The following is a 13,717-nucleotide window of genomic DNA, read 5'->3' on the forward strand; positions in this document are numbered from 1 at the left end:
TGAGTGTAGGAACAAATAACACAGAAACGACAGCACTATCTCGCCCACTACTGCGCCAGACTATTACATCTGTTACTTTCTGGATAGCCCTCGTACATGGACCCAGCAATATAAGAAGTGATTATTACAAATAAATAGGCATTTAAATAATATCATAGAAATTAATTATCAATACCAACTTATAATTAAATTATTTTATTAGGATTAAAACATAGGCAAAAATCATATAAAATAAAATATATAAAAAATAAATATCCAATCTTTTATTATTTAATGCATGAATACTTATATCATTAAAGTACTTGCAAATGTATTGAATATTTGTACAAAAAAAATGTTAATGTATTAAAAATGGATATATATAAGATATACTACTTAGCCTTTGGAACAGGTCTAAATACACCTACTACAACTGCATGATCTCTTTCATAAGGCTCTAGTGTAAGCTGTTCAGTTGGTTTCAGTTTATCATTTTTTAATTTTTCAATTTCTTGTGCAAATACAGCCGCTGGTTCAGCTGTACTATCAATACAATTTGCCTACAAAAATAATAAGTACTTAACTCATGATAGTATATAAAAATAATATAGCTACATTACTAAAAAAAAAACTTACTTTAATTGATATAACAAAGTGACCTTCGTTCTTAAGAAAATACTGTGCATTAATTGAAACTATTCTAGCTTGATCAGGTTGAGCTACATCAGCAAAAATTGTATCTACCATTCCAATTAACATTCTGTATTTGTGAGGATGCCGTGCATCTTCAATAATTGGTATAATATTAGTTCTCTTCTTGGCAACATTAATTAAATCACGTCCAGACCTATGTGAGAATTCAACTGCATATACAAGCCCTTCCTAATAATAGACACTTAATTTAAAATATGCAACATATAATTTAACTAGATAATTTTAAGACTTACAGGGCCTACAACATCAGATACATGAGATACAGTAGTTCCACTAGCAGCACCCAAGTATAAAACTTTAGATCCGGGTGGCATATGAATTTCATCAATACCACCTAATATGGCAGCGGCCAATTTAGACCTGAATGGATTCCATACACGGTATTCAATTTTGTCTCCCTCAGTCTGAAAAAAAAAGGTTCAATAAAGTTTTTAACATTACCTATTTTACTAAATAAAATTTACTTGATCAACACTAATTCTTTTTTCTCCATAAATGGTTTCGCCAGGAATCAAATTTTTGGTAACAAGAGCATCTTCTTTACCTCGAGCAATAAAGACTCCGGCATGACGATGAGGTTCAATAATAACTTTTTTACCCCCTTTGAAACCTCCAGGTCCTCCTGATGGCCTGCCTCCACCACCTCGTCCTCTAAAACCACCACCACCACCACGGCCACCGCCACCTCGGCCTCTGAATCCGCCGCCGCCTCCTCTACCACCACCAAAGCCACCACCACCTCCTCTACCACCGCCTCCTCTGCCACCGAAACCACCTCGTCCTCGTCCACCACCACCTCGTCCGCCTCGATCAAAACCTTAAGAATCAAATAAAACAAATAATTAATTATTGGCATATAACGTGAACACTACACGTAGAAACAGATGTAGTATCCGTGTAACTTATGAAAATTGAACATAAGATAAAAAATTGTACTTACCCATTATAATTGAAAATAAAAGAGATGAAGTGTCGTTGAGGAAAAATTCAGGAAACTCACAAGAACAAAATTAACAATATAAAAAAAAAACACGTGACTTCGAGTTCAAACTAACGCGGTGGTAGTTGGAAGCCGGACGCTTTATCGAACACGAATAACAAACATTTAAACATGTGACTTCGACGCATGCGCAATGTGCCTAGGTCTCTGCAAGTTTCGTTTATACCATCTGGTTCGTACACAACCTTAAATGTCAGTGTAGCAACACTTACAATTATTAAATAAAACGTTATCAGCGTTTGATTTTAAAATTGTTAGTGTAAGGCCACACGAGCGTTTTATTAATGGATGTTACGACGGTTACCGGGAGCGCTATTCGCAGTCTCAATATTTAACCCAGGAGTCGCCTATCTATTATATATACTAAATTATGGTTACGACGGACGTCATGATGTCCGTTGTTGAAATGTATTTTAATTATACCAATCAGCCATACATATGACGTTCGTTGGATTTTATTGTCCGTTCGACGTTGATGACAAGAAATACATAACGTCCGTTACTATTTGATTATCAGCGTTGTAGATTATTATTAGATTCAATTGACAGACAGACAAAAGTTCTATGACGTCCGTTCTTGTACATTTTTCAGTATTTTAGTTCATGATATTCACTTGTAGAAGGTGATTATTCATTTAAAATTAAATTTTTTACACTTAAAATTGTTCAATATGAAGACTAATGAGCAATTAATATCGGAAGCTGGAAAATGACCAATATTGTGGGACACGTCTGATGAATCTTATAAAGATAGAAATAAAAAAAAATGAAGCTTAGTTGAACGTTGTCTGCTATATATGAAAATTTTTCAAATAACATCGTAAGCTCGTAATCTACTATAAAGAGTGTAAAAATCAAAAATTCGACAATTTCTAAATTGTTAATAACTTAGAGGTAATTTAAGTTAACCAAATATTCCATATTATTAAAATATTAATTATTTTTTATAATTTATTGAACTGATAATTATAAAAATAAACATATTAAAATAAATACAATTTTACGTATAAATAGTACGCATATGTTTTATTGTTTTCATTTAACGAATATATAATACAATAATGTTTATAAGCTACAACATGATTAGTGTGATAGATACCCACTATAATTTATCTGAAACATTAGTACACTAGTAAAAAAATGTTAGTGTTCCATCGTTCAAAAATACAGTATTTTTTTTTGCGTTAATAGTTTAACTAAACCGCAATGTTTTAATGTACTTATATGATTAGTGTGCTAATGTAAAATTCAAAAATAGACTCCCAGATAATAATAAATCACCAATCCAGTAAACTACATAGTTTATTCCATAGATCGATTAACTTAAATTTATAGATCTATGGTTCAATGAGTTCAATTGACACAACTCGCGAGTTATGAGCTGACTAAATTATAACATTAATTAATTATAAGCTTATGAAACTGATAAGAACTATTATAGGAGGTAACACCATAAAATATCTTATGGTAACACCACTGAAAAATAAATATGTCTATATATATATCTGTGTTTAACATTGTCTTATCGAATCATTGAATTATAGCATTCTGATTCAATTCATTTAGTTATTTCATCTAAAATAGCGGACTCTTTGAATCTAATCACTCACGAACAACTCATCTTTAATAATTTAACACAAAACTCGATTCGGCACACAAATGTTGTAATCCATATATATTGAAATTTAATTTCGTTTTAAGTACTTTTTAGCTATTCCAAATTCTTGAAATATTTGATTTTTTTTTTTATGGAACATTAACATTCTCTTTAAGGTTGCACCTTGCAATCTTCTAAAATATTCGAATTTTAGATAAAATCACAAATTAAATTAAACCATTTGAATTAAAAGTACTAGTCTAGTTTTTATATTCACTTATATTAATAATCTGAGATAATAATCTTAAAGATATTACAATCTTATAGTAACAAAAATTATTTTTGGATTAGTTTCAATTTAAAACATAACTCTGTGATGAAAGAATTCATTTTAAAATTCAGTGTATAAATTGTAAAATTAAAACAAAACAAATTTACTATCAATATCATTTGATATATAATTGTATGTATAAAAAAATATATAACAAAATATTTAGAGTTTAAAAATATAAAAATAAAAAATATAGTTGATACTTCAGTTATTAATCAAGAAAGTCAACTTTGATTAGATAAATTTCAAATAAAAATTTGTTTTAATATTTATTATTGTATCACTAATCAATTTTTTCATTATATTTTGAACAATATTGTTTTGTATAACCATTTCATCCATCTCAAAATCAGTCCATTTACTATCCTCTTCATGCATTTGTTTTATTACAAATTTATTTACCTTCTCTTCGCATTCATCTATCTCAATAATTTGTTCCATTTTTTTCAAAACAACATCACTTAAATCAATAGGATTTTTTGGTCTGGCTCGAAATTGTTTCAAAGTTTTTACAGATCTTTCCCAAATAGGTGCATTTTTTTCATTGATAAATGTATCTTGAATTATTTCTTTACAATAATCAAATATCAATTTTTTATAGTCAGCATGCAAACTTGACTCAAAATTTATAATATAATTTGTTGACATTGAACTTTGAGAATCCTTGAATAATTGATTAGTAGCCATTAAGACTATTTTATGCATTTCATCAGATGTATAAGGCATATCAATAAGTGATTTTATTTTTGTAGGACTCTTATAAGGTGGAGGTGGTTTGTTAGGTATTTCTCTGAGAAAAATCTGTACATCTTCAGTCATGCGAAGTCGTTCAATCTAAAATAAATAAAAAATGTATATTATTAAACATAACTTTCCACTCAAATAATATAACTACATACTTCTTCTTCTATGCGTATTTGCTCTAACTTTAGTTTTTCTGCTTCTTTTTGAGTTTGACATAGCATAACATCACTATTTTCATTATGAAAACTCAAAGATTTCTATAAAAAATTTAAATCAATAATTATTTACTCTTATACACATGAAGTTATAAACAAATAATGTATTTAAAATGAATACAATTACCTGCTCGTGATACTTCAGATAAAATATTTCAAATGATTCATCATTTTCAACATCATCAGTTTTGTGTTCTAAAATAAAGACAATAAATATATATCTTGCATTATTTATAAATTGATTTATGCAACATATTAAATAATTTAAAAATAGTTAAAATATATATTATTGTCTATAAAACTAGTTATAAAATAAATAAATCAAAAATAATGTTCAAAAACTAAGTTGTTAAAACAATTCAGCAGTAAATAAAGCCGAAATAATTAGAGGAAGCGGTATGAATAAAATCTAAATGTAAGACGATTCCTGATTTTTAAGAAATTTTGATCAGTGACCGAGATTGAAATGTTTTTTTTTGTGTACATTTTAATCTAAATTTAAAAAAAATTTCTTCTGAAGCGATCAAAATATCTTTGTATTTACCCTATATATTATTCTCAAACACATTTAGATTGCTTTATATAAATTAGAATATATTATTATACTTGAAAAAATGCTTTTACCAATGAATCAAAATTTCTTTAAAAACAAAGTGATTGTTTAAAATATTTTAATTCAATTATTTTTAAAATTTGAATATTGGACCAATTAATCCCATAACATATATATATATATATAAATGTATATTTAATATTTTGAAAATAAAACATAAGTCTTATAAACAAAATTAAATAATCATGCAATATAACAACACAAGCAATTTAAAAATATGCAGTAAAATATGTATATATTAAAATTTAACAATTGAATAAACAAAAAATTAACACTTTAAAATTTAATGAATTTAATGAAAAACATTAACTATTCACTTACGAGACTTGAAATATTTAGATAATTTCAATTTTTTTCTTTTAGAACATGACCAGTTCAAATAAACTTTTAATTTTTCCTGTTCCATTTCATTTAATCTAGGTAACAAATATATAAATGCTTCGGATATAATTGGTTGTAAATGACGTTTTAAAAGTGCTTTTGAAATGCTAGTTGCTTGTTCTGACAAAAGAATCATATTTTTAAGTTCTTCTTCGCGTTTTAGTATCATTAATAATGGAGTTTCTCCAGTCAAATTATTAAGATCACTTTTTTCTGAACGAGTTAATAGTGCCTTATTATTGTTGAATTCTACTAGTATTTTAATATCTTTAAGAAGACCATAAAAAATATTATTTGTTATATTATCAACTTCATTTTCAGTATGTTTTTCATTTTGAACCTAAAATATAATACATTTAATTACTCTATTTGTTTTTTACATAATATATTTTTATTATTATTATTATTATTTATATTTACTACATCACTACAGCCCGAATATTTTTCAATAAATGTCTTATCTTCAAACATAATATCTCCTTCACTTCTTTCTTCTTCATAAGAAGATTCATTTTCTTCTGTCATTTGTGATTCAATTATACTATTATGCTTATTTATTTCATTCAATCTTAGAAACTCAGGTGTATTTTCATCTGAAGTAAAATCTGTACTATAATCATCAGTTTCAATATTTAATATATTATATCGACTAACATTATCTTCTTTTTCCTCAAATAAATTATTATCATTTTCATTAGGTGTTCTTTGAATATTACTACTAGTTGATGAACTTGTTGAAGAATCATTATTTATACTGCTACAAGATGTTGTAATATTCAGAACATTTGTATTATTTTCAATATGTGAATCTTGATTATTTTTTTTATTTAGCATTTCTACATGAGGAATAGAATACTCACATAAACGACCTTCTGGGTTTATATGAACATCATTAATATTACAAGAAAAATTATCTTCTTGTAAATTTACTTCATGATTTTTTGTTGGGTGACTTGAAATTTCTACGGATTGAGAATTAGATTGAATGTATTGAGACTCTTTAAAACTATTGACTTCTAATATAGTTGAATCATTTTGTAATGGTACAGTTTCACAAACTTTATTTGTCTCCAAGTATTGAAATAATTGTTTTCTAAGTTTACTATAATCAACTATGATCGAGTTACTATTATTTGAAAACAAACTTAAATGTTTTATTGGTGTAAATGCATTTTGTTGTGGTAACTCGTAAGCTGATTTAAGAGTTTTTAATTCATTATTACTTGTTTGGTTAGTTATTTTTGGATAAAAAAATTCTTTTCCATCTGTCCATGTTATTTTATCTGACATAGGCAAATTTTGACCATGTTTTTCAGTTGCGCGATCATAATCATAATTCACCTTTTCAAAAATAGAAAATTTAGACTGTTTAGAAGAAGAATCATGTTTCATTGAAGACTTAGTTAGTTGAATATTTTTTTTCTCTACTTCAGCTAGTAAATTTTTTTTTGATTTTTCAATTTTATTATCATATAGCTCTATCTGTTTCAATAGTTCTTGCTCTTTAGCTTTAAGATACTCAGTTCTTAACTTTTTTTGTTTATTTTTAATTTTAGAAAATTCTGATTTTCGAGTTTCAAGTTTTTCTTCTAATTCTGTTATTCGTACATCAATATCACTCTGTTCTGAATTTGTACCTTAAAAATAAATAAATTAATAATTAAGTGAGAGTTTATTTTCAGATTGAAGATTAAAGATCAAATTATTTACTATTTGATGTTTCTGAGATATATCCCTTTGGATTAACAAGACTTATGGAAGAATTTTGAGGTAATAATGGTTCATCCATGATTTTATTTACGTAAAATAATTCATTTTGATGAATCAAATCGGTTGAATTTGAATTCTTAAGACTTATGTGATTGCAACTAAACGTATAATTATCAGTTAATAATTATATTAGATTTTGAGCAAAATATATAATATAAATAACACCTAAAAACTGATTCATGTTGTTAAATATTTCTTTCTGATTGTTGTCTATTTTACTTTCATAAAATATCTCTTTCCAAATTAATAATTCTCTTAACTCTTTGAATAATTGTCACAATACTTCTTCTTTTCTTAACTCCTCATTTTTTATAGTCTCAAATATTATCTTTCCATAAATCACACTTATTTTTCAATTGAATTATTTTGCTACAATATGTATATACCTTTAAATATGCTAAAAAGCTAAAAAATCTAAAAACAAATTGTATTCCACATCTGCACAAATTATTGTGACTAACACTCAAAAGCCTCATGTTAATTTAGTTAAAAAGAAAATTATACTTACACTGTTGAAGAAGTTTCTATTGACTTATTGATTACAGGCTGTGGTGGAAGGATCCACTTAAGTTCGGTTTGATCATTAGCAATTTCAGTTGGCTTGAAAATAGTTTTTCCAATATTAATAGGAGAGATAGCTTGGTCTATAAACATAAATAATATTAATTTATATTTAACTTCTTAATTATAAAAGTATAGTTTACTATACATTTTAATATAATACTCAGAAACTATTAACTTTTAACTATTCAATTATATTTCAATAGTAATATTTTGGAAATGTACATAAGTTAAAAAAAAAAATTATGTATATAGAATATATTTAAAAAACTTATCAGCATACATATTAGTAAAAATATTTTATAAGGCATACAAATTGAGATTGCCAGAATTAATTTTTTTGTCACAAGTATTATCCCTAAAAAGTTACCTAATAGTTTTTTGTAGATTTTCATTTTCTAAGAACATTAAAATCTATGATAAATTATAAAAAAGTTCAAATGATTTAAATTACTTACTTTTAAAAACAATTTTAGATTTATCTTCAACTATAGCAGGTGACGATGTATTATTTGATGATTCACTATTAAATTCAATAAGATTTACATTATTATCTTCATTTTCAATAGCATTATAAAAGTCAGTCTTATTACATCGTTTAGAAATATTAGAATTAAGTGGTTGGTTAGTAAATTCTTCTTTCTAAAATATATAGTTATTATTTTTAAATAAATATATCTTATATTATATTAAATAATATTACTTTGGAAATTTGATCTAAACTTTTTAATTTACGTATGACTTTTTTAGAGGATGATTGCATTTTTAAATGCTGTAACTGTTCTTCAAGAATAATAAGTCGTTGCTTGTATACAGAATCAATTACTCTCCGAAGTCGCTTTATTTGAGATAATGAGTTTTCTAGCTTTTTAATACTACCTCTTTGTTTTTGTTTTAACAACTGTAACTGTTTTTCATAACCTGACTGGTTTTTTAAATTCCTGAAAATATATAAAATATAAATTATTAAAATTTAAATTAAATATATAACTAAGCTAAAAAATATTTGAAATTATAATTAGTTATAACATATTACCTCATTTGTAAATCATACATTGTACCTTCCCATGTTAATCGATTAGTTAATGACTTTTCCTTTAAATTAAGTATAGTATGATGTTGTTTTGCCCTGAGTTCTTCATCCTTAATCAATTGTTCAAACTAAAAAATTATAAAATAATATATTGTAGTATATAAGAATTAATTTTGTATTGTAACATGATTTTTAAATAAAGCTTTAAACAAAACATTTAGATAATCTACAATATTTTTTTTTATGAAACTAAATAAATAATCTATATATGAGAATATCACGAGAAACGTAATAAAGATTTTATTGGGTGACTTTAATGCAAAGTGTGGACGGGAACAGCAGTATTTCCCTTGCATAAGAAAGGAAAGTTTGCATAATCACAGTGACAATAATGGCCAGCGAATAATATCTTTTGCAACATCAAATGGATTGACTGTCAGTAGCATTACTTTCCTACACAAAGATATTCATAAAGCCACGTGGAGGTCACCGGAAGGTAAGACCCTAAATTGATCATGTCCTCATACAGACTAGATACCGTAGTACCATTTACGATATCATAGAGGCACAGATTGTGATACCGACCACTATTTAGTGATCGCCAAACTCAGATCAAAGTTAAAAAGCCAAGCGAAATTAAAACAAGAAAAAAGAACTATAATAAATCTAGAGTGACTAAAAGATGAAACTATGAGGAAAAAGTAAGAGAATGAATTCACAACGAATCTTAAAAAAAATAACGCATGAATGGACGTCGAAATGGTTTGGAAGAAAGTGAGCAATGCTGTTAAAAAATCATCAACTTAAAGCATTGACGAACATAAAAGATCAAGAAACACTAGGTATAATGATGTTTGTAGAATTGCTGTAGATAAACGTAGCAAGGCAAGAGAGGACTTTATTAAGAACAATGACCAAATGACTAAAGAAGTTTTCTTACGGGAACGGAAAAATTGCAAAAGCATCCTTCAAAGGGAAAAAAGAAAATTTGAATATAAAAATTTTATGAAATAAAAAAAATCTTTAATCATTTACTACAAACTGCAGATAATGACCATACACAGTGTAGAACTAGAAACTTTTTTAGAGTCATTAAACAGTTTAAGCAATTCAATCCAAAATGGAATGCTATTAGAGACCAAACCGGACAAACTTTAATGGAGCCAGAGTCAATAGTTGAGAGATGGAAAGGATATTTTGAAAAATTAATAAATGGTATGATGCCAGATCAGCCAGTACTGTATACCGAATATGAAAGAGCGGAGCCACACGAGGATGTTAAGTCTAGAAAATGTAAAAATCTCAATATTTGGTCTGAAAAATTGGAAAGCACCGGGTATCAACGATATTCCAGCAGAACTTATATAATACGGAGGCGAGGAGCTGTACGTAAAAATCTACAGATTGTGTCAGTAAATATAAGTAGTAGAACAAATATCGGATAGTTGGAATGATGCAATCATTATGATTTTACACAAAAAAGGAGACAAGACAAAGTGCGACAATTATAGGGGGATATCGCTCTTGTACTCCGCATATAAAATATTCGCGAGAGTGCTACTAAATCGTATTGTTCCCTATGCAGAGAGTTACATAGGTGACTACCAATGCGGCTTCCGGAAAGGACAGTCAACCACAGAACAATTATCTATAATAGGTCAAATAATTAAGAAGAGATACGAATACAGGCAAAATATGTGGCAACTATTCATAGATTTTAAAAAGGCCTACGATAGTATTCACAGAAATAGTCTCTACCATATTATGTATGAATTCGGTTTCCCGAGAAAATTAATAGCACTAACTAAAATGTGTATGGAAAATACGAAATACAGAGTAATAGCATAGAATGTAACATCGGAAACTTTTACAGTGCAAACCGGACTGTAGTAGGGGGATGCCTTATCCCCAGTACTTTTCAACTTTGCACTAGAGAAGGTAGTAAGGATACTACAGGACAATGAAGATGGCGTATTAATCGTTCAAAAAAATATACGGCTTTTAGGTTTCGCGGACGATTTGGACATAATAGGTGATTCGCTTGCGACACAGCTAACGCAGCCAGTGTTATAAGAAGCAGCAAAGAAGATAGGCCTTGAAATAAATACCAAAAAAACAAAGATAATGGAACTCATTGAGAGTGGGGAAAACCCCTACGAGATGGAGGACTTGATCTATGAAAAAGTTAGTGATTTTAAATATCTAAGAGCAACTTTAAGCACAAAAAATGACTGGGGAAAGGAAATAAGTATTCGAATAAATAAAACCATTGATTAAATATACATATATTATATATTATATATGTATATTTAATCAGAGATAAAACCTAAAAAGCCAGTTACGCACTGACAAAATTCTTAACATCCAAAATGATGTCTAGAAAAACAAAAGTAAGACTGTATGTGGTTATTATAAGATCGATTTTCACATATGGCTGCGAAGTCTGGACGACGACAAAACATACAGAGAGAAACTTAAGGATGTTTGAGAATAGAGTTTGGAGGAAAATATGTGGACCTACCATTAATGAAATCACGGGGAACTGGCGGAGGAGATATAACAAAGAATTGTATGATTTATTAGAACTAGCACCCGTAACAAGCTTTATTAAGGGCCAACGAATACAATGAATAGGTCATATAATATGAAGAGGGGAAAACGAAGCAGTTAGATTTGCATTGGAATGGAAACCACATGGGAAAAGAATTAGAGGAAGACGTACGAAAAGATGGATCGACGTGGTGGAAGAAGACCTAAAAACAAGTTGATGATTGGAGAGAAATAATATAAGATAGAAATAGGTGGTGAAATGTAGTAATGGTGGCAAAAATTCTTAGAGAGTAGATAGGCCAAAAGAAGAAGAAGAAGAAGAAATAAATAATCTTAATTAAATCAAGGCTGCTGAAATGGTGAATAGTACCCATGATCATAGAATGTTTTATAAATAATTAGTATAACATAGTATAATATATAATTTAAACATAAGTATATTAGTCACTCATTAATTTCTTATTAAAATCAACATTATTAACCGAAACATCTATTAATCTATACAAAGAATAAAAATATATGTAAATATGATTACCATTTGTATAGAGAAACTAGTTATTGTTTTATCTACAGACATCATATTTGAAGATAAATCATTGATTTTTGAAAACTGTGTTGGTTTATTGTTATTGTGAAGTAAACCATTAAAACTAGTTTCAAAATTGAAATCATTAATGGGATAATGAGCATTAGTCTGTTCCTAAAAAGTAATACACCAATTTGTATTAAAATAGTATTTTTTTAAAGTAAAAATATATACTGCAAACATTTAAATAAATTATAATCACATTATTTTGAATTGATTTGTTGGAACTCATTTTTTCTATATCACATAAAGAATCATTTAATTGTTCAAGAAGATTAAGTTCTGCTTTAAATTCATCATGAATTTCAGAAAACTAAAACAGAAATATTAAATGACAGTTACATTATAAAATTTTTTAATTTATTAATTTTACTTACGTAAGGCCATGTTTTATTTATAGCATTAGCTTCACATTTTTTAAAATCTTTAGATATAGATACATTATGTGAGTTGTCATTGTTATAAGAACTAATTTTTGTCAAGCATTCTAAGTCACAATTCAATTTTTTCAAAACATGTTGACTACCTTCATTGTATGTAATATTTAATTTATCATTATTTTCTATTTGTAATTTTTTATTACTGATATTTTCTTCAGTAACATGATTCATAGATATACCATTCTGATCTGATTTAATAATCTCATTGGTTAATGAAGATTCATCATCATTTAAATGTTTTCGCTCATTACAATTAAAATTTGATAAATGTCTTGTGTCATCTAATTCTTCTTGAATATTACCCTCAACAGATTTATTGATATAATTTTTATTGTTAAAACTATTTGAAATAGTACATTCTTTCACTCTTAAATCAGCAATAGATTTAGAAAATTCCAAATTATCATTTTCTATTTCTAGTAAGCGATACTTACACTTTAATACAGAAATAAAATTCATAGGAGGTGGAGGTCTTTTTGAAGAAAATAATGATGACAAATTGTTAAAATCATCGGTTTGAGTTGATTCTGAAGAACATTTTTTCCTTGACAAGCATTGATTAAATAACAGTTCTTGAAACTCTACTGAATTATCAATATTTTGATTTATATCTTCATTCAATTTATTAGGCAACTTTAATTCAACATTTTTTTCATGATCAATATTTGGAGTATCAATAAACTTAGCACTCAAATTCATGTCAGATATTTTTTCATTACAAGTCACATCATTTTCAACTTGAAGTTTTTCATTGTGACAAATTTCTTCTGTTAATGACACATTATGTTCATTTTCATTTTGTATAAATGAAGTATCATTATTTTCTAGATTAGGTGTTGGAATATCAAATATTATACTATTATAAATTGATTGATTGCCTTTATATAAATCTTCTGGTTTGGTAACATCCCGTATTAGAGGTTTTTTTTCAATTAATTTTTTTTGTGTTGTACCTGTATTCTTAGAAAATGTTGGAATTATATTTTTTATATTTCTAGTAATTTTTGAACTTTTATTATCATCATCATTCTGATCTTTAATTACATTTTTTTGAAAATATACAGGAGTTTTTGTTGTTTTCTTGTGACTTTTAAGTTTAGGAGGAGGTGACCATGTTTGATCAATTTCTGGTTGATATATTTTTGATGGTATATTATTATGAGCAATCTGGGATTCATTCGTAACATGGATAATCTTTTTTTT

At 27.2% G+C, this 13,717-nt stretch overlaps 2 protein-coding genes across 2 annotated transcripts in view; both read right to left on the bottom strand.

Annotated features, from left to right (window-relative positions):
• Positions 1–239: 239 nt before the first annotated feature.
• Positions 240–1,814, bottom strand: LOC112682178 (rRNA 2'-O-methyltransferase fibrillarin). The gene is made up of 5 exons (XM_025552701.1): positions 1,634–1,814; positions 1,158–1,510; positions 927–1,097; positions 616–861; positions 240–539 (listed from the first exon to the last, which is right to left on the bottom strand). Exons 1-5 carry the CDS (start codon positions 1,635–1,637, stop codon positions 372–374), a joined length of 942 nt encoding a protein of 313 aa, XP_025408486.1. The 5' UTR covers positions 1,638–1,814; the 3' UTR covers positions 240–371.
• A 2,006-nt stretch (positions 1,815–3,820) lies between these two features.
• The window catches only part of LOC112681953 (centrosome-associated protein 350-like), an 11,433-nt gene continuing 1,536 nt past the window's right edge, over positions 3,821–13,717 (bottom strand). The window contains exons 4-13 of the mRNA XM_025552336.1: positions 8,942–8,974; positions 8,609–8,846; positions 8,364–8,547; positions 7,853–7,988; positions 7,285–7,442; positions 5,995–7,211; positions 5,515–5,914; positions 4,708–4,775; positions 4,521–4,622; positions 3,821–4,455 (exon numbers count right to left, since the gene is read on the bottom strand). Coding sequence (XP_025408121.1) covers positions 3,856–4,455; positions 4,521–4,622; positions 4,708–4,775; positions 5,515–5,914; positions 5,995–7,211; positions 7,285–7,442; positions 7,853–7,988; positions 8,364–8,547; positions 8,609–8,846; positions 8,942–8,974 — 3,136 coding nt within the window. The 3' untranslated portion in view covers positions 3,821–3,855. The remainder of the gene's footprint in view (positions 4,456–4,520; positions 4,623–4,707; positions 4,776–5,514; positions 5,915–5,994; positions 7,212–7,284; positions 7,443–7,852; positions 7,989–8,363; positions 8,548–8,608; positions 8,847–8,941; positions 8,975–13,717) is intronic.

The sequence above is a fragment of the Sipha flava genome, unplaced genomic scaffold, assembly GCF_003268045.1.
Source record: "Sipha flava isolate LNK unplaced genomic scaffold, YSA_version1 1_pilon_pilon, whole genome shotgun sequence".
NCBI classification, from domain to species: domain Eukaryota; kingdom Metazoa; phylum Arthropoda; class Insecta; order Hemiptera; family Aphididae; genus Sipha; species Sipha flava.

Excerpts from the sequence above, each read along its gene's own strand:
- LOC112682178 (XM_025552701.1), bottom strand. Across the intron at positions 862-926 it reads TATCTGATGTTGTAGGCCCT|GAAGGGCTTGTATATGCAGT; the intron begins GTAAGTCTTAAA and ends GTCTATTATTAG. Across the intron at positions 540-615 it reads ACTTTGTTATATCAATTAAA|GCAAATTGTATTGATAGTAC; the intron begins GTAAGTTTTTTT and ends TTATTTTTGTAG.